The 21163-nt window shown below is 32.2% G+C and overlaps 1 protein-coding gene, 1 long non-coding RNA gene and 2 pseudogenes across 2 annotated transcripts; all 4 read left to right on the plus strand.

The window, feature by feature from the left end:
• The first annotated feature begins 972 nt into the window (after positions 1–972).
• Positions 973–9829, plus strand: LOC103493420 (homeobox-leucine zipper protein REVOLUTA-like; annotated as a pseudogene).
• A 2685-nt stretch (positions 9830–12514) lies between these two features.
• LOC103503239 (heat stress transcription factor A-2e-like) lies at positions 12515–13738 on the plus strand (annotated as a pseudogene).
• Positions 13739–13867: 129 nt separating this feature from the next.
• Positions 13868–14471, plus strand: LOC127150047 (uncharacterized). Its single transcript, XR_007821978.1, has 2 exons — positions 13868–14217; positions 14303–14471. It is a non-coding gene; the product is annotated as an uncharacterized LOC127150047 (long non-coding RNA).
• Positions 14472–14766: 295 nt separating this feature from the next.
• Positions 14767–16391, plus strand: LOC127150046 (uncharacterized). The gene is made up of 3 exons (XM_051086777.1): positions 14767–15281; positions 15596–15745; positions 16150–16391. The coding sequence occupies exons 1-3, from the start codon at positions 15134–15136 to the stop codon at positions 16155–16157; spliced, it is 306 nt and encodes a 101-aa protein (XP_050942734.1). The 5' UTR covers positions 14767–15133; the 3' UTR covers positions 16158–16391.
• The last annotated feature ends 4772 nt before the right edge of the window (positions 16392–21163 follow it).

Below are 21163 nucleotides of genomic sequence, written 5' to 3' on the forward strand. Positions count from 1 at the left end.
TATTGGTGTCTAAGCTTTATCTCTTCTATGCTCAAAACAAATCTCATTCTTCTTTGCCTACCCAGAAACTTTGCTGCTACAGTCATTTGTGGGGGATTGTTGGAAATGACTTGTTGGGCTTGACCTGAATATCGAAGTAACAAAAATTGTCCCACATTGATAAATCTTGAAGTGGGAAGAGGATATATAATCTCAAGTCTTGAAAGGGGACTACAAACTGAGTAAGTGGTGATAGTATAACCCTGTCCCACACGTGCGGCCCAGCTTGTGCTCGGGCAACCGCGCTCGTATTTCCTAATATCTTTTATTTTTGGCGTTGGCAGCTAAAGGGACACGTGTAATTCATCTCTCGCGTCCTCTCTTTGCCAAAAATCATTCTCCTCCACACTCTCCCTTCATTGCCTCTTTATAAATTGGACAACACACCAAACATAATCACTTCGAGGTCCTCCTCTCTTCCTCTCATCTTTCATACTTCTCTGCGTTCTGAGCATTTACAAAAGCCTTTGTTTCTATTCCCTGTGCTTACGAGTGCACGTTAGTACTGGAAAGCTGTGTTAACCTTGGAGAGCAACCGGCATAAAGATTAACACCACGGTTAGCCGAACTTGCTTTCAGGGTAGTGGTTCGTCACGGCACAGCAATTATCTTGATCGATAGTTTTACCATCTCTTCTAACACTATACACACATACGCATAAATACATTGCAAGAAATGAGCATTTTAATAGTCCTTGAGGATAACTCATTTTAAATAGGGCTATTGAAAAATGATAGGAGAAAATAGCTTAAATAATTAAAAATTAAAATAACCCAAAATTTCACGCAACATGTTTCCCTCTTTCATTCTGTCGAATTCTAGAAACATTCCCCTTCCATGCAATAACGTCTCACTGCCGCAATACCCATAGCCAACCTCTCTCTTTCGTTGAAGCTCGGCCACCACTCAGACCCCAGACCAACCTCTACCGCCATGTGTCATCTACAGGTTGTTCGTCTTCTACAAGTCTGTCGTTGTCTACAAGTCTCGACGACCTTTGTTGTCGTCTCTGCCACTCGTCTAAAGGTCTCTGCCACTCTCTCCGCCACACACGACTTCTCTTTGCATCGCCAGCAGCTGGTTCGTGATTGCCCCATTTTAGCCAACATCAAACCCAAGCAGATTAAAGTCTAGTTCCAAAACCGTAGGTATTAGAAAACTTGACGGGGTTCTTCTTCTTCTTCTTCTTCTTAAATCATTGATCGAGGGTATTGCAATTTGTTAGTTACTGTGGAACTATGGAATCCTTATCGTTTGTGAAGTTTGGTTGAGTTTGTATGCTTTTTTTAGGAGCTGGGATGTTTTTTATGGGGTTTTGTTGGTCTTTTGTAGATGTAGAGAGAAATAAAGAAAAGAGGCTTCTCGTTTACAGTTACTAAATAATAAATTGATGGCCATGGATAAACTGTTGATGGAGGAAAATGATAGGTTGCAGAAGCAAGTGTCTCAGCTTGTCTGTGAGAATGGGTATATGCACCAAGATTTGCAATAAACTACTAATGTATGTCTTTCTCCTCCTGTTTTTTTTATCTTCTGAGATCATTTCATCTTAACTCTCTCTTTCACATTTTAAGTAGCTCTAATTTTATGTTATATTGATATTTGCCTTAATTCACTTTGAAAAATGGATGTCCTGTGTTGAAGATTTATGAGAATTATGGATTGAAATGATCAATACTTGTGTGGATCATTGTTTGTCTATTGATTGCATTTCAATTGTTTTCTAGGAACCACCAGCAACAATTACTGATGCAAGTTGTGACTCAGGTTGTGACTCAGTGTCTACTATGCCTCAGCATTCACTTAGAGATGCTAGTAGCCCTACTGGGTAATTTTAGAGGCACATTTTATGTTATTTCTTACATTGTTTATCAAGCTATATTGTTAATTTACCTTATCTAATTTATAACAGTTATGACCAACTCTTGTCTATTGCAGAGGAGATTTTGGTAGCCTTCTTGTCAAAGACTACAGAAACTGCTGTCAATTGGGATCAGATGCATTGGATGAAAGTTAATTCACTTTCGTATGTTGTTCATAAGTTAATATTCCTTAGCCTAATAGGATTTCTAATATGGATTTGTTGCGGGAATGTTTCATCCAGCTTGGTCTGGATTCGGTGGGAATCTTTGCCATTTCACAAAGTTGTAGTGGAGTGGTTGCACAAGCTTGTGGTCTTGTTAATTTAGAGCCCATGAAGGAAAGCATGCTTATACTAATGATTTAGCAATGTATATTATGGAAGTAAATATTGTGTAGCTGAATTTATTTGTTCACCATCACAAGTACTAGCTTCTAAAAGTTGTAGAGATCCTGAAAGATCGTATATCTTGGTTTTGCGATTGCCGAAGCCTTGAAATCTTTACAACGCTTCACACTGGTGATGGTGGAATAACCGGACTTGTTTATATGCAGGTGAACTATATTTGGACAACTATTACAAGTTTGTTAGACGGTTAACGACAGATTTCTAGAAAGAATCAATGACGACTGAGTTACTTTAAGTTTATGCTCTTACTACATTAATGCTTGCATGAGATTTTGGACTCTAAGATACACCAATACTTTAGAAAATGGCAATCTTGAGGTTTGATTTTTTCAACATTCAATTTGTAAATACTATTTCAGAAATTCGAGTCTCAAAATGATTGTTCAATTCAATAGCCTTGGGGTGTTCCAGAAGTAGTACGACCACTTTACGAATCATCAAAAGTTGTGGCTCAGAAAATGACTATAGCAGTGAGTAATTCAAATTTCCTCTATTGTTTGAAGAAAAATACTTAATACTCAAAGGTACATTACAGTTTGCAACGCTTTTTTGCTATTTGATTGATACTAAGGAAAAGTTCAAAAACCATTGGCCCCTTTGAACGCTTTGGTCAAATTTTCATCATCTCCTTTTTATTACTTCAAATATTTAGGCTCTTTGCTATGTAACGCAAATCGCTCAAGTGACCGGAGGTGAAATAGTATACAATTAAGCAACAAACTGTTCTACAAACTTTCTGCCAAAGATTGAGCGGGTAGATATACAATCTTTTACTTGATAAATGTTTCTTATTGATCTTTTCACTTAATTTTTAACAAGGTTTTGAATAAGAACACTTTGAAGGTCTCTTTCCTATATTACTATACCTTCTTGTAGAGGATTTAATGATGCTGTCAATGGATTCAATGATGATGGGTGGTCTTTGGTCAATTGTGATGGAGCTGATGATGTGATCCTTGCCATAAATTCGAGTAAGAATTTAAATGCATCATATGATCCAATTTAAATGCATCTTTGTTCAATTCTCTAGCATTTCATGGGGAAATCCTTTGTGCAAAGGCTTCAATGCTTCATATATCTACATACATATATGTACATAAACATATATAAATATATACATATACATATGTACATATGTATGTCGTACATACAAAATATATATATATATATATATATATATATATATATATATATATATATATATATATATATATATATATATATATTTTGTTATTTATTGTTTTGAAACTTTTATATTAAAGTTTTTAAGATCTTGTGAGGTTTAATGTTTTAACTTAGAGTTTCATTTTTTACTTTTGCTACTAAGGTAAGAAAATGAGATTATTTATATAGAAAAGAACCTAGAGAATATCTACACAATTTGTTTTAAAATTGGTTATCTTCTAATTGAAGAAAACTTAAAAGTAGGAGCACTTTCACACATTTTTTTCAAGAAAAAAAAAATAACGCTAGTTCAACGGGTATCAAAAGTTTTAGTTCATGTATTGACAACAAATGTATTTTTTAACTTCTTTATGTTTTAAGGTAATTTTAGACATTTGAAAGGTTAATGCTATTTTTAAAATATACTTTTCAACTATGTCTTTTGAAGTTTAATATTTTTCTTTTTTATATATTTGAAAGTTTAAAGAACATTCTTTGGTACAAAAGTGGAGCTTTTTTTAGAGACGACTTACACTACTACAAATTTGGGCTTTAACGACGTAAATTTTACGTCGTAAAGACTTTCAACGACATAATTTTTGCATCATTGAAGCCACTGTCAAGAACGGCTATTTAACGACACTTTGGAAAACATGTTATTAAATATGTTTAGATGACACCAAAATTGTGTCATTAATACCTTTACCTTGATGCAATAAATATGTCATCGTTATCTATAACTCGACACCAATATATTGTCATCAAATACCCTTACATTGATGCAAATCATGTGTCATTGTTATCTATACCTTGACACTAATATATTGTCAATAATACTTTTACATTGACACTTTAAATTTGTCATTGTTACCTATTACTCGACACAAATATATTGTCATTAATAACCTTATATTAACGCTTTAAATATGTCACTGTTATTTATACCTTGACACAAATATATTGTCATTAATACCCTCACATTGACACTTTAAATGTGTCACTGTAATCTGTCACTAGACATAAATATATTGTCATTAATACTATTACATTGACAATTTAAATGCGTCACCGTTATCTATCACTCGACACCAATATATTGTCATTAATACTCTTATAACGACGCTTTAATTGTGTCACCTTTCAATATAACTTGACACTAATATATTGTCGTTGTAAATGTTTCGTGACACAAAATTGTTGTCAAGAAATGTGCTTTAACGACACTGTTTCCGTTTAATAAAGGCTTATATGTCGACACATGTTTGGTATCGTTATTCTTCATTTTCGCAACACACATTTTTCTGTCATATATTTCTTCTTTTAAAAAAACTAAATACTATATTTTAGCATTACCTACATATGTTTGGAAAGATATTTATATTGATAATAAAAAATATAACTTACATTATCAGTAAAGATTTTATAATAATCCAAAAGATAAATTTATTGTAATATTACATGTATGTGTGACCTAATCGAATCAAACTGACGCATAAAATCGAACTTGATTGATATCATGGTCCATGGATTCTTCAACTACTTACAAATTTGAAGAAAATGAATCTTAGCCAACATTCATTACGAAAAATGCATAAGCATAAACATTAAGTACATGCCAAACAAAAATCACCTTCTTAATAAGTAGATCAATAAACTTTTCAAAATAAGCGCCCAAAGTTCATACAACCAAAGTTTTTAATAAAAGACCTATAAGGAATGCAAAAGATTAAAAAAAATACCGACTACATAAGCATAGGCTAAGCATAGTATATAAATGTTGCAAATGTAAGTTTCGATTCAATCTTTACAGACCAAGCAATGTTCTAGTTTGCATCAAGTTGAAACTTAGCATAAACTTACCCTTAGCCCCCCCTCCTCCAAAGTAATTACAAAACAACATGATTCCTATAACATATGTCTAAGCGGATTGAACAAAATAGTTTTTCAATAACTAGCATAACTACAGAATAGTCAACACAACAAAATATCAAGTTCCTAAATACATCAACTGTATCTTATCCTCTTATAGTTTTTAATTTAGTCTACCACTATTCGTAAATGTTAAAATTGGATGATAATGAAACTTACATAGCATGATACTTCAAAAATTGGCAAAAGTTCGAAAAAGCAAAAGAGGTCATCTAAGTGAGGAAAATTGAAATTTTTTTACTAATTGGAAAATGTAATATACTAGTTGCAAGCCAAGAACCATAAAATCCATAAATGAACATTACTTCTTTCCCGTCTCAAATTTTTATGTCCATATAGCAAAAAACAAATGAATTTTTCATACATTTTGCAATTATACAAATTGAAAAATAAATAATAATAATAATAACAAAACAATGTGAAATATGACAAATAAAGGTTGGAAAATAATACAGGTTGGCAAATGATTTGGCAAATAATACAGCAAACAATATAGTTGACAAATAATACAGGTTGGAAATAATATACATGTTGAGAAATACTATATTGGAAAGAATATATTGAGAATAAATATATTACAAATAATATAAAATAATATATTGAAAATAATATATCAGATATAATATAAAATAATATATCGGATATAATATAAAATAATATATCGAATATAATATAAAATAATATATCGAATATAATATACAGGTTGAGAAATAATACAGATTTATGAAATAAATATCAAACCTAACAAACGGTCTTTTCCAAGTAGTCTAAACAAAAAATATTAACATCCAAATTAAATCAATTGGCTTAAACCTAACAAATTTAAAGAATATAGAATAAAATGTCATAAATCTAGCAAATCGATTGTTCTAAATCTGCTAAATTTGAAGCAACCATAAAATTAATTGACCTAAATTTGAAATAACAATAAAAGCACAGTAAACCCAATTGGTCTAAGGCTAACAGGCCTAACCCTAACAAAATTAAAGTCACCTTAAAATTAATTAACGAAATTACAACAATTTTTTTTTTTTTGAAAAACTACATCGTTATAATTGATCACGCTCTCAAACGAGAAGGGAAAGAGAGGAAATTATATATATATATATATATATATATATATATATATATATATAAATTACCTTTGAGACCAATTTGATAGAATAGTTTTGCTCAGTTTTTTTCAACCCTCAAAAGGGAAGTCTTACCTTTGACAGAATAGTTTTCTTAGCTTTTTTTCGACCATTCCAATTGATCTCAATCAAACATACCATCCCAAAAAAATTCTCGTGTTTTGAAAGTGAAGAAGGTGGGAGTGAGAGAGAAAATTGAGTTAGTTGAGGGAAAATAGAGAGGAGAGTGAAGAAGGTGAAAGTGGGAGAGAAAATTGGGTGAGTTGAGGGAAAATAGGGAAGAGTCTGATATTCATTTTTTTTTCTTTTTGTTTTTAAAAAGAAAAAGTTAAATTCAAATTCAAATCCAACTTTCAAAATAAAATAAAAATAAATTAAATTAAAATAAAATAAAATAATAATATAATGGACAAAATGTTATATCTACGATCTCTTAGAAGATTACCCTTCCATTGGATCAAAAAAATATTTCTCGTAGACAAAGATAATCAATTGAATTTTGCACTTTAATTTTCTAAACAAAATGTATCTTGCATACTAATTAAACAATCAAGAGCAAATTAAAAGATTGTTTCATAGAGATCACATGGAATTGAATTCCTTCTTGAACAAAAATTAACCAATCAACATGCTAAATTAGAAGAAAAATGGAAGAAACTCTCAAAGAAATTGAATACTCATGATCCTCTTACCTGTTAGAAGATTACCCCTCTAGTGGAATAAAAGATTGATGGAATATCTTGCTGGAATTTTTTCTCCATTGAAATAAAAGATTGCTGGAATACTTTTGAGAGAAAAAATGACAGAATGAGATGGAAGAGTTCTGAAAAAATGATATTTAAAGAGAATTTGGGTGTAAATTGGAGTTGGATTTATGAATGAATCAAATATAATGAAAATTGATTAAGATTTACGGAAAAATGAGTTATATATAGAAAAAAAATGAAAATAACCGCTTCATAGGTTTTGAACTCATAATTTCAGGGTCAGGCACGCGCTCAATTTGACGGAAATGAGAGGATTTTTGAAAAGTTGTTATATATTTACAAGATTGCCATTGAAAATATGTGAGAGAAAATGATTTGCATGCTATGAGATTCGAATACAGGACATCAAAGGTGCGTGTGAGGAGAAGAAGACATATGGCATGCGTAGATTAGCTGAAGAGTAGAGAAGGTGCGCGCATGAAGTCTTTCAAAGATGGGGAATAAAGGAATACACTCGGCTGGGATTCGAACTCGCGACCTTGAGGTGTTTTACGTGCGTGGAAGTTTATTTAATCACACAAAGAATTTGTCGTTAATTAACGACACTTCAAATGTGTCAAGAAAAATTAAATTGTGACAATAGAATTGTGTCAAGAAATAGTGTGTCAATTCTATTTTCAACGACACATTTTACTCCCGCCCTACCCCTTTTTTATTTTTAACGACACAATGTTTTGATTTGTAGTGTTGTTAAAACTCAAATTTGTACTAGTGTAGCTAAAACAAAATAAACAGCAATAGTATAATAAAAGACAACCAAAAATTTAATTTTAATCCATTCAAAGAAAATCCTCTTTAATCTACCAAACAGGTGTTGTCCAACTCAGTTGCACAAGCTATCAAGACTTTATCTTTAAACTTGTGTTTTGTGAGTTCAAAATGAGTTATATATAAGGAGAATTTGTGGAAATGGCAAATATAAGAATAGAATATAGAAAAATAGCAAACTGTTATTTCTATTATTATTATTTATGGCAAAACTAACTACCTTAAATATTTTCTCACTTTTTTGGGTCGAAATTACCCTTCCACGAATGAGAACTGTCCAGATACAAATACAGTGTATTTCATGAGATCGAAAAATCGAATAAAATATCACATATCCGATATAGTATATTTGCAAACACACTCACTTATGATAATTATTAACTAAATCAAAATATTGTTATATTTTTTCAGAGATCCCTATACATATTCAATTGGTTTCAATATCCCCTAATTATTTCGATGTTTACCTTCAAATTAAAGAAAAATAACTTCAAATATTTAATTTTTTAATGCAAGAATTATAGATTCAAAACTATATAATGCAGTAATTATTTATTATCATAAAAAAGTAAGAAATTAACGAAAAAGATATTCAAATCTTCATTTTTTAAATTTTAGAATTATACATTTGAAAGTGAATACGTCCTAAAATAATGGCAAACATAATGCAATAATTAATTATTAACAAAAACATTAAAAAAGCAACGAAAAATCATTTAAAAAATTCAAATTTCAAAGCGCACGTAAATACCAATCATTTTCTAAAATTATGGCAAATATAATGCAAATAGTTAAGTTTAGATTCAAATCTCAACCGTCTCTAAAATCATGCCAAATACAATGCAAATATTAATTATATGGGGAAAATGCGAAATTAAGGCAAACGAAATTAAAAGATTCGTCGGAAGACCATATTGACAATCAACGGAACGCTCGTGGCTACAGAAACGTAAATTTGAACGAAGAACGTAGCAAATAAAATACAGTGTATTTGTAAATACACCCACTTATGATAATTATTAACTAAATCAAAAAATTATTATATTCTTTTAGAGATCCCTAAACATATTCAATTGGTTTCAATATCCCCTAATTATTTTGATTTTTATCTTCAAATTAACGAAAAATAACTTCAAATATTTAATTTTTTAATGCAACAATTATAGATTGAAATTATTATAGATTCAAAACTACATAATGCAGTAATTATTTATTATCATAAAAAAGTAAGAAATTAACGAAAAAGATATTCAAATCTTCATTTATGAAATTTTGAAATTATACATTCGAAAGTGAATACGTCTTAAAATAATAGTAAAGATAATGCAATAATTAATTAATAACAAAAACATTGAAAAAGTAACGAAAAATTATTTAAAATATTCAAATTTCAAAGTGCACGTAAATACCAATCATTCCCTAAAATTATGGCAAATATAATGCAAATACTTAAGTTTAGATTCAAATCTCAACCATTCTTAAAATCATGTCAAATACAATGCAAATATTAATTATCTAGGGGAAAAAATGTGGAATTAAGGGATACAAAATTAAAAGATTCGCCAAAAGACCATATTGACAATCAACCGGAACGCTCATGACCACAGAAACGTAAATTTGAACGAAGAACGTAACAAAGGATATTGTTTTCGAAATTTTAACTGCAGAAATCCAACAAAAGGTTGAAAAACGAATACTATGGTACAAACGATCAGAAGGTTCAAGATCGATGGAAAGAGATCTGGGAACGATTCCGGTGAAAAGCAATCGGTGGTGCAAAGCGATTAAGTGGGGAGACGATTTTAAAAGTTCCAGTAAAAAGCAATAGGTGGTACAAACCGATTAAGAAAAGAAGGTCGCGCATATCTGGAGAAGTGGGGTGATTGGATGCAGAAGAAGTGATGTTTTTCAGAAGATAATTTCTTTTTTTTTTTTTTTTTTTTTTTTGAGGGGTGGGGGGGAATTAGAAGATTGAAGGGAGTGCATAGTATGTTAATTATAGAGTATTTATGGTTTTTCTTACTATTGTATTTAGGAATCTATATTGTCAATTAGGTAGAGGCATTTAAGACATAGTTGTCCCATTTATTATGTGAAAATTAATTGTTTTGCTATTTTGACAATTTAAAAATAAAATTACCATTTATCCAAAATAAACTTTATATTTTCCTATTCTTCTTGTCGCATATATAATCCAATTTGGGCTAATTTTGGGTCTGCCCATCTTGATAATCCTATATTTTCTTTTATGTGCATTGAGCATGACCTAAGTAGAATGAGAGTTGAAAAAGATATAAAAGAAACAAAGAAAAATAATTGAGATGAGTGCTCAAGGAAAACTTCCATAAAGTGACTGATTTCAAAAGTGAACCATTGAATCACATGTTGAATTCTGGTCAACCTGTTAGAGACGCATATGCTCCCATTTTAAAATGTTTGATTGCCATTGGAGAGATGGTTTGTTTGTAATTGTTGTTAAACAGAATCTATAAATTTAGTGTTTTTTCTTTTATGCACTACAAGAAATTGGGGGGTTCCCGACGCAGTAAACGACATCAAAAGTCGAAATGTTGCAATAGATGTCTGTTCCCGATGTTGTTTTGCATACGTCGGAACTCGTCGAAAACATTATTTTAATATTACCTTTTCCTGATGCTTCACGAAGTGAGTCAAGAAACAAGAAGACATTTCCGACGTCTAGGTTTACGGCGTCAGGAATAGTTCACAATTAAAATAAATATTTAACTTATCTCGACGTCCCATGCAAGTCGTTGGGCTTGGTGACACTTGTTTCCAACGATTCTCATCCAGCGTCGAAAATTGGTAACATATTTCCCGACGACTTGCATAGGCGTCAGGAAAAACTTGAATATTAATTATGTCGAGCAAGGGTTTCCTGATGGCGGACGCACGTCGGAAAATATGTTATCAATTTCTAATGCCATTAGTGATGCATCAAAAATGGCGTCGGGTATATCGTGGAACTCCTGACGTCTTCGTGGTGCATCAGGAGTTTCCCTATATATTCTGTTTTAGTTCTGTGAAAGACAGAACTGAAACGAAAGAAAGAGGAGAAGAGAAGAAGGATCATCGCCCTTGCGACGCCCAAGCTTTCCCTTGCCACCGCGTTGTCGTTCTTCATTTTCTGGTATGTTTAAAGCAAATTTTTATTAGTTTTGAAGTTAGTGTAAGTTAGAAATTAGTTTAGGTTAGTTAGTTTATAGTTTTGGTTTTTGAAGTTAGTTTAAGATTGAATATTGAATTAGTTTTAGGATATTGAATTAGTTTTGTAATGTAGGTTGAAAATATAAGGGGGGTTATTTGAGAAATTGGGTTGGGAATTTAAATTTTGGTTCCAAAATTTGAAAATTTAAGGTTGAAGAATTAATTGAATGTAATGGAAGACGCTGCTCAAAAGGTCTTGGTTGGAGACCCAAGTCCAAGGCTCGCAACACGACCAGTGCGAGCAGTGCCACAATCTTATATTCGCAGTCACAGTAGAGCTCCAATTACGGGCTACGCTTGATGAAGCTATGCTACGGATTTAACAACAGACAATAAATCACGATGCGTTAGCTTCAAAAGTAGAACAAATGTGGAAGCTCATAGAAGACATGACTCGGGTACAGCAAAGACCACCACATGATCCCTAGTTTTGCGGTACGTATATATGTTTACATTATTCTTAAGTTCTTGAAATGACAATATCCAGTGATGATATGCATTCACTAGAAGAAATCTGGGCTTTAATGTCAGGTGGAAAAAATGAAAAATGAGCTTTAATGTCGCTTTTCAAAAGGCGAATGTTTAATGTCGGTTTTAAATCGATATTAAAGAGGGAGTTTTAATGTCGGTTTAAAAACGACATTAAAGATCCGCCTTTTGAAAAAGCGACATTAAAGCTTATTTTAATTTTTTTTAATTTTGTAAAAAGTTAATGGTTTCTCTCTCATACTTTACTCTTTTCTCTCCAAGCCATACGATTTTACAATCCCTCTCATTTTCTCAATTTCTTTCCTATTCCTCTCAATCTTCATCTCATGCCTTCGATCCCTAATTCTACTCCGAACAACCGCTGCAAAAAATCCTTAAGCCAACCCGTGCTCAATCGTCGTTGAATCTAATACCGTCATCCGTTGTGCCTAGCCTTGACATCGTCGAACCACCACATGCCCAACCTTGTCGTCGTCTTTGTTATGAAAAAATTAATTAATTTTTTGCGCGCTCTGCACTCTCTCCCATTCTCCTCCTTCTTCACACTCTCCGTTCCATATCCGCAAACAATTTCTCCTTTCCGAATTTCAACTTCTATAGGTCGATACTCCTATTCAATCTTTCTTTGTGTTAAAAGTTCTTTGTTCTTTTAAAAATCGTTTATGGGTTGCTACTTCACTGGTTTTTTTCTATTTATTTTTTCATTTTTCTGTAATTTAAAAATCTTTTAAAAATCGCTTATCGAGCTATTGGGTGAACGAACAACAAATGCAATTAGGACCTCACCGGCTTTATCAACAAATAACAACTTCTCAAGCTTCATTCGGCAGCTCAACACTTATGTAAGTTTCAAAATGTCTTCAATAATACTTCTAAGATCGAGTAAATTTAATTTATAGATAGAATGGTTAGAGGTTCTTATATAAGTTATGAGTTTTTCTTTTTAGTATTTTGTGTGGTTTCTCTAGTTTTGTGAATTCTGTTTTAGAGTTTCTTTAGTTAGGGTGGGGAGTTTTGAAAAGGAATTATGATTCCAGGGTTTTAGGAAGATTAATCCAGAGAGATGGGAGTTCGCAAATGAAGGTTTCATCAGAGGCCAAAAGCATCTCCTTAGAACTATTAAGAGAAGAAAACCACCAACCACTGACTCTTTGCCTTCTGAACAAGAACCCAGTGCTTGTATCGAAATTGGTCATTTTAGACTCGATGTCGAACTCGACCATTTGAAACGGGACAAGCAAGTGGTGATGATGGAACTAGTTAAGCTAAGGCGTAAGCAGCAAAATATAAGAGCTTACATACAAGCAATGGAACAAAAGCTGCAAGGGACAGAGATGAAACAATGACAGATGATGAAATTCTTAGCAAGAGCAATGCAGAATCCAGACTTCATTCACTAATTAATCCAGCAGAAAAAGAAAAGGGACATTAAAAAAGCTGCAACAAAGAAGAGAAGAAGGCCTATTGACCAAGGACCAAGCAGCTCCAGAAGCAGTGAAGAAGAAAGAATCTCAAACATTAAGATTGAGCCTATAGAATTTTGTGGATATGAAGTATCTGAACTTGAAGCACTTGCTTTGGAAATGCAAGGATTAAGGAAGGCAGTTAAGAAAGAAACAGAAGTAAAGGAAGAGATGTAACAAGCTTCAGAGAGTGAAAATACAGAGTTGGATGAGGGATTTTGGGAAGAGTTTTTCAGTGGAAGAATAGAAGAACAAGACGAAAACGACGACATGGTGGAAGCCTTAAGCGATCGCTTCGGCTATTTAGGTTCAATCCCCTAAAGTAAGGTAGCTGGAAAACACAAATCTGACATAGCCATTTTTGCACTTTGGTTCACTTCAGATCTCCATTTTTTCTAGGTAAGAAAATACAGTTTTTGTTTCTCACATCCCACTTTTTTAGGACCCGTTTGGTAACTATTTGATTTTTGATTTAAAAAATTAAGCCTATAAACATCCATTCAACTTTTTGTTATCTACTTTTTACCAAAAGTTTTCGAAAACTAAAGTCAAAATTTGAAAACTAAAATTAAGTAGTTTTTGAAAACTTGTTCTTGTTTTTAGATTTGACTAAGAATTCAACTCAATAACTTGACAAAGGCAAAGTTATTTTGTAAGAAAAGAAATAGGCTTAATTTTCGAAAACAAAAAACGAAATGATGATCAAACGTGCCTTAATGACATTAAATCAAACATTCCTCCAAAACCCATTACTCTCTTCTGATTTGTCTGGAATTAACAGGATGGGAAATCTTGGCAAGCACATTAAAAGGGAAATTGTCTTTTCCTCTCTCTTTTCTCTCTCTCTCTGACTTTCATTTTCCCACATCAAATCACCCCCGCTTAATATTTTTTCTCCTGGCTTTATTGAGTTGCAGGCAAATTTAGATGGAGAAGGACAATGGTAGCCACAAGATGAATGTAAAATGAAGGTGTGTTTCTCATTGAAAACCCATTACCGCGATATGTTTTTTTGTGACTTTTGTAGGAATAAAAAGAAGAGTAATTTGTGGCCAGAAATTGAGGAAAGTTGCAGCAGAAGAAGCCAAAATGGAAGGGGACCCAAGTTGGTTTTTTTCTCTTTAAGCAGTTGGTAGTTAAAAAGTGTGGGTCGGTCTGATTCTTTGTTTGTTTTTGTGTTGTCCATTTGTGAGAGTTGCTTTGGAATGGTCGGTGTTGAGCTTGAGTTTTCATTGTCATCTATTAAGCTTGAGTTCTTTGTTAAGCTTGAGTTCTTTGTTAAGCTTTTAAGAATAATGACTCTTTCTACTTGGCTTTGAGATATTTTACAGCATGGCCAATCACTTCAGACTTTCGCCCTAGTAAAGATGATCTCATTTGTGCTCTTCTGATATTAGTATCGAGATCAGGTACTAGAGCATTAAAAGTGGTAGTTGTGTTGGCATTTTTACGGTATAAACTCAAACTCATGCTTTAATTCTGATTTCTTCATATTAAACTGCACCTGGTATTATTTATAAAACATCACCTCTGTATAGTAATGTACTAATATGTTTAAAAACTAAATTAGGGTGGTGCGACAAAGTCCAAATAATGGAAGAATGCTTGTTGTAGTAGCAGAAAAAGTTGTTTCCATAATTGTTATAGAAACCCAAGTTTGCAGACTTAAATTACAAGTTTGTTTATGTATAGTTTACTCTTTTGTGACTTGAGTTCCCTTATAAACTTGGAAAATCAAATTTGAGTTCCTTTATAAACTTGCTTGATATTACATTTGCTCGTGATGTTGGATCTCAAGATGATGTGTTTTTTAGAGAGGCTGCTTGAGAATTAGGTACTAGTTTAGCTGCTTCTCTTCATTTTTCACCTGAATTCAAATGAAAATCTATGTCTTTTTTTAATGTTTTTGCGATTGTAGAACAAAGTGAAAGCAAGAGTATAATAGTTCTAGTAGTTGTGCCAATCATATCAGTATTAATCTTCTTGGCTTCGAGCAGCTTTTTTATCATTAGAAATGTAAGAAGAAGAGCTAAAGGTATGTAAAGCTTTCCTCCTCATTCTCTTGAATCATAAGGTTTTTGTTTCCATTTTTATTCATCTTAAAGTATCAGCAGATAATGAAGTTACTATAACTGAGCATCTAATAAATGAGAGTCAACTTGATGTGCCGATTATGATAACTGAGCAATAAGTTGAAAAATAAAGCAATCATTTTTATTCACTTTCTTGATCCTGATAAGTCCAAGAGTAAGGATGATTTTATTCATAATTACAAGAATCTTAGAATGGATTGTTGATTGTTGATTGTGTATTTTGTGTTGATATTTTTGTTATGAAATGCAATGGTAGGAAAGGGGAAGACCTTTAATAACACTAGAGTGAAGCATAGAGTGAAGCGGTCGATTAAGGTGTCCACGATTAGTAACAAGCTAGCAAATATGATGATTATTCATGGAGGAAATATAGCCAAAAGCCAATCAAAGGTTCTCCACACCCAAGGTATAAAAATATGATTGCTTTACTTTTCAACTTATTGTGTTGATGTTGCTTATTTCCTTATAGATTGATATTGGTTTTCATAATAATGTTATGTAAAAAAATGTTGATTATTCATTTGGCGGGCAATATTATGAGCTAATCAATTACAAGAGTTCATAGGTTGCCACATAAAATGTTTTTTTTTATTTGGGAAAAGGATTGTATATGATTGCATCTATGGAATATTTCTAATAATAGATTGAAGAGATTTAGGAAAGCCTGATGGATGAGGTAGACTAAAGAGAGTTATGTAGATTGGGGTGTGGATATAAAATCTTAAAAACTTTTCATCCTTCTCTGCAATTTTAGTACTTCAAACAGCTTTGTTATTCTATATAAATGGTTTATTTGGATATTGTTTGTAGATAATTGAAGTCATATCGGGTTGAAAGCTAAGCGATTGTGCAGAGATTGCCAAGCGACCGTTGAAAATTGAAGATTGAGAAGGAATTTAGGATTTTTAATTATTTAATTCTTGTATTAGAATCTTTTTTCATGTACTATTGTAGAATGTATATATAAACATAATATTAAGATTTTATTTTGTGTATTCAAATGTAAAAGACAAATATTATAGTTTCTAACATAATATGAATTTCATTGATTTGTTGGCGTGTGAAAAACATATTTATCTACATTGATCCAATGTCGGTCTATAGGACAATAATGTAACAATTAAATAAAAATAAATTTGTAAAAATGAATCCAAAAACTAGGCTTTAATGTCAGTTTTAAACCGACATCAAAGTTCAACCGACATTAAAGGGCTTCAATAACACTATCAAAGATGTCGGTTGAAAACTGACAAACCGACATTAAAGAGGCCTTTAATGTCGTTTTTAAACCGACATTAAAGCCCAACCGACATTAAAGGGCTTCAATAACACCATCAAAGATGTCGGTTGAAAACTGACATTAAAGGCCTTTAATGTCATTTTTAACCCGACATTAAAGAGGCCTTTAATGTCGTTTTTAAACCGACATTAAAGGCCTTTAATAACGCTCACAAAGATGTCGGTTGCCAAGTGACATTAAAGGTCAAAATTCTTCTAGTGATTATGTACTAAACTTAGTCACTTTTGTATCATTGTAGGACCCGCGGTGTAGAATGGCGTACGAGACTCGTTAGATGACGTACGACTTTCTTTGCACTTTTTTTAATGAGGAATATTATTTATTTCTATTATGAACTTTGTTACATTTTTTCTAATTTCTTTGTATTATGAACATTTAATTTTTGTTGAATTTATGTTTGTATCTCGTAATTTACTAATTCACTAATTTATTTTGAATTTTTCTTTAATTGAATCGAAAACGAATGCTAATCTTTCAGGAAGATTAACTTTATAGGAACTAAATCATACAGAAAAATATTACAAGAAAATATTTCAGAAAAAAATAATAAATTATAGATTTAAAATATTTCTCGACGAGTACATTCGTCGGGAATATGGTGCAAACATCACGTCGGGGATGGTTATTGTTGACGCATGGATGACGTCGGATATACAAACATCGGGAATAGTTATTTTCGATGCATAGCTAATGTTGGAACTGTAGACGACGGGACAGCTTGTCGCCAACGCATGGTAGACGTTGGTAACGATAACGTCAGAAGAAGTGTATTCTCGACGCCTTATTGATGACGCATCGGTAATCTCTCTCCCAACGCGTGTCTTCCAACAATCTTTCTGACGTTGCGTTCTGTGTCAGGAATTTAGTTTCTAACGTTATTAACACTTACGCCGACATATTTATGTGTCAGGAGTCACCCCACTTCTTGTAGTTATGTGTCAAGTGTTTTCTCTAGAAGTATTGACAAGTATTGAATCCTTATATGATTAATTTGGTTTTTTTTTTTTTTTTTTTGTCAATTTTATCGTAATAAAAGAAGGGTGACAAGAGTGGACTTCTCACAAGTTTCATAGATTTATTCTTTCACACATGGAAAGGTTGTTTTCCAAGTATAATTCATGTGTGTTCTTAGTTTATAGTCCTCCAAAATTTTGTGGTTTATTGTTGTCAATTATTGGTTGATTGGTCGTTGGTGATTAATTTGTGGTGTATTGTTGTGCTATTGTTTGGTTGATTATCTTGGAAGGTGATCCTAGTGGGTTGTCAACATATTATTTGGGTCCTATAAGTCGGTAATAGAACACGTTCTAATTTAACCATTGTTATGGAGTCCAGTTGCTAGTTCAATTATTAAATTGGCAAAACAATTATTTCATTTGGAAACCAATAACGGAGAGGATTTGTTATATTGTATAGATTTATTTGATCGAAATGAAATAACCACAAAAGCTGATGCTATCATCTCTAAACCTGCAAAACTAGAGAAAATGGAAGAAAAAGATTGGGGTAAGTTAAGAAAAACTTTGGGGACTACTAGATGGCATACTGATATTAGCATTTTCAACCATATACCTAACGAGTGTTTGAAATGAATATTGTACATAGTAAAGCTTCATTAATGAAAGCTACTCTTGTTAATTCTAAATTGAAGGACGAGAAGTCTGTCTTTGAACATATGAGTTATATTCAAGATATTATTAACAAGTTGACTACTGTAAAGATTGTTCTTGATGATGAATTGCAAGCTTTGTTCTTATTGAGTTCTTTGTCGAACAGTTAGAAAACTTTGGTTGTAACTAATAGCAATGGTGCTCCATAGGATGTTGTGTCTTTGGATGTTATCAAAGATAAAGCGTGTTTGATGAAGAGACAAGAAGAAAGAATATGGTAGTTGATAATTCACACATACTCTCACTACTAAAACAAGTACTCTCTTGACGTTTGTTAACAGTTAAGAGTTATTACTCTTAACGATCTTAAAACTATCATTGAAGTCAGCATCAAAAAATTGAAGTTCATGGTAGTTAATAAATGTCAAGAATGATGAACGTTGACGTTTTATAAGTGTCAAGTATACAAATGTTCATGAAAATTTTAAACTATCAAGAATATGAGTGTTCGTGACATTTAAAAATATCATCAAGACATAAGATTCTTGACACGTATATAAACGTCAAGAATATGCTTGTTCATGACATTTAAAAACTGTCATGAAATATTCTTTACTTGATACGGAAAAACTGTCAAGAATGTACTTCTTTATGACATTTAAAAACCATTAAGTTTGTTTCAGAATTTCCTTTTAATTGTAATTCAATATTTTTGTTTATGTATTGTGCTCCTATAGCCCCTGTATAGTGGTCCAACAACAATTCCATTAATATATATGAACGACGATATTCATCAAATACAATTTCAAAAATAGAACATAAATGATCCTTTGATCATCATACCAAATATAAATGAATATTTTAAATTATTTAAAAAACAATATATATATAATTCCATCAAATAGCCACGAATTCAACTCAACATCCTAATTAATTAACTTATTCCAAAACTATGTAACTACTATGATAAATCTAATCTCAAAAGTATGTCAATCAACAATATGGTAGTGTTCTTAAGCGTACCAATCAACTCCACTCCCTCTGCCTCTCCATATGAACAATTCCAAAAATTGACCTATATTATCTATAACAGAAAGTTTCAAAATGGCAGCCACAAAAAAAAATATCTACTTTAGAATGACAAAAAAGTCAACAATCACATGTACGAACCCAAAAAGTCAATTAACTCAACTTGCACCTTGTCCAATTCGGTCTAAGCTTACGAACTTTGTGTGTAAATCTATAAACATTGCAAATAATTAAATGAATTAACTCACAATCCAAACAGACCAATTAACTTAATCTCAACAAATTAGATGCTCCCTACAAAAGAAAGCTATTGTTTTCTACGTTATTTGACCTATCAAAATAGTTTGATAATATACCGAATCTGATGTGACAATGCTTTCACATAAACAAAATCAACTTCTTCAAATCTCCAAATAATCTACCAAATTAGTCGGTTAAAATGTCTGACTATTGAATTATATATATACTTGCAAATTATCTCCACATAAACAAAACCATCTTCTTCAAATCTCCATATATAACAAATATATATACTTGCAATTCTCCACGTAAACAGATCTCTTGTTGTTTATGTTAAGGCAGCCCATTAACAAGCCTATTTTTGTTCTTTTATTCTTTATTCCCTCTATGTATAAAGCCCAAATTATAAGGGTTATTTTTTGATATTTTTTAGGTATACTTTGTTGTAGGTGTTGTAGGTGAGTGTAGGGTAAGATTTTGTCCTTCAAAGCTTTCTATATATCTTACAATCTTGTACTCCAAAAATAATGGAATTTTATATATAAAAAGCTAGGGTTTTCTCTTGCCAATTCTTTCTCTCCTACAATGCTTTTTTATTCTTAAGTTGGTATTAGAGCTTTATCAAACTAAAAGAGTTCCTTTTATCTCTCTAACATTTCTCCTTTTATTTCTCTCCATGTTTCAGCTTCTCCATCTTCTTCTCTTCAAAAAATTTTTCGCTCAAATGAGCTCTCAATCGTCAATTATGAGAACGGGGAACGCCGACGATGCTTCCTCCCCTATCTCCAAAATGTTTAACTCTGGGAACAATATCTCCATTGTTAACCTAAACAATGACAACTTTCTTTTGTGGAAATTTCAAGTTGTTACAACTTTAGAAGGTTATGATTTAGAAAATACCTTGATCCTCACTTAGAACCCTTATCTCAATTCCTCAATGTCATGATCGAAACTTCCCCAGCCACCCCTGGCATGTCTTCATCACAAACTACTTAAACTCCAAACCCATAATTTAAGAAATGGAAATGCCAAGATCGATTAACTTCTTCCTAGTTGCTTGGTTCGATGAATAAGGATATTCTCAACCAAATGCTCAACTGCAACTCCACAATGGATATTTCGGCAAATCTTCATGGAGTTTATTCGACACGATGTCTTGCTCAAGCAATGCAATTCAAGAGTAAGCTTCAAAACATAAAGAAAGGGGCCATGCCTTTAAAAGAATATTTCATGAAAATCCAACAATGTGTCGATGCTATGGCTTCGGTCAATTGTATCCCCTGATGATCATATTTTATATGTTCTTGTTGAATTAGGACTAGAATATGAATCTATGATTTCTGTTATTTGTGCCTATACTGATTCTCCCTCTATACAAGACATTACTTCACTATTACTTACTAAGGAATCTCGTATTGAGTGTACCTTTAGTGTAGAAAGCTCTTTGCCATCAGCTAACTTGGCTGCTCAAGGATTGGAAAATAACATTGATCAACCGATTAAACAACAGAACACTTATAAGTCGAATACCAATAACCGACGAGGACGTGGTTGGGGTTGATCTAATTATGGTGGTCGATTTAATAGAAACAATATGTCACTACTATGATTAGTGACCCAATACTATTTGCTCGTTAGAGAGAAC

Source organism: Cucumis melo, chromosome 6, assembly GCF_025177605.1.
Source record: "Cucumis melo cultivar AY chromosome 6, USDA_Cmelo_AY_1.0, whole genome shotgun sequence".
NCBI classification, from domain to species: domain Eukaryota; kingdom Viridiplantae; phylum Streptophyta; class Magnoliopsida; order Cucurbitales; family Cucurbitaceae; genus Cucumis; species Cucumis melo.

What these genes read in the sequence shown, in the direction of transcription:
- LOC127150046 (XM_051086777.1), top strand. Translation starts at nt 15,134, where the DNA reads ATGTCTTTTTTTAATGTTTTTGCGATTGTAGAACAAAGTGAAAGCAAG. An exon ending in TGTAAGAAGAAGAGCTAAAG is followed by an intron (nt 15,282 to 15,595) that starts GTATGTAAAGCT and finishes ATGCAATGGTAG; the next exon opens with GAAAGGGGAAGACCTTTAAT.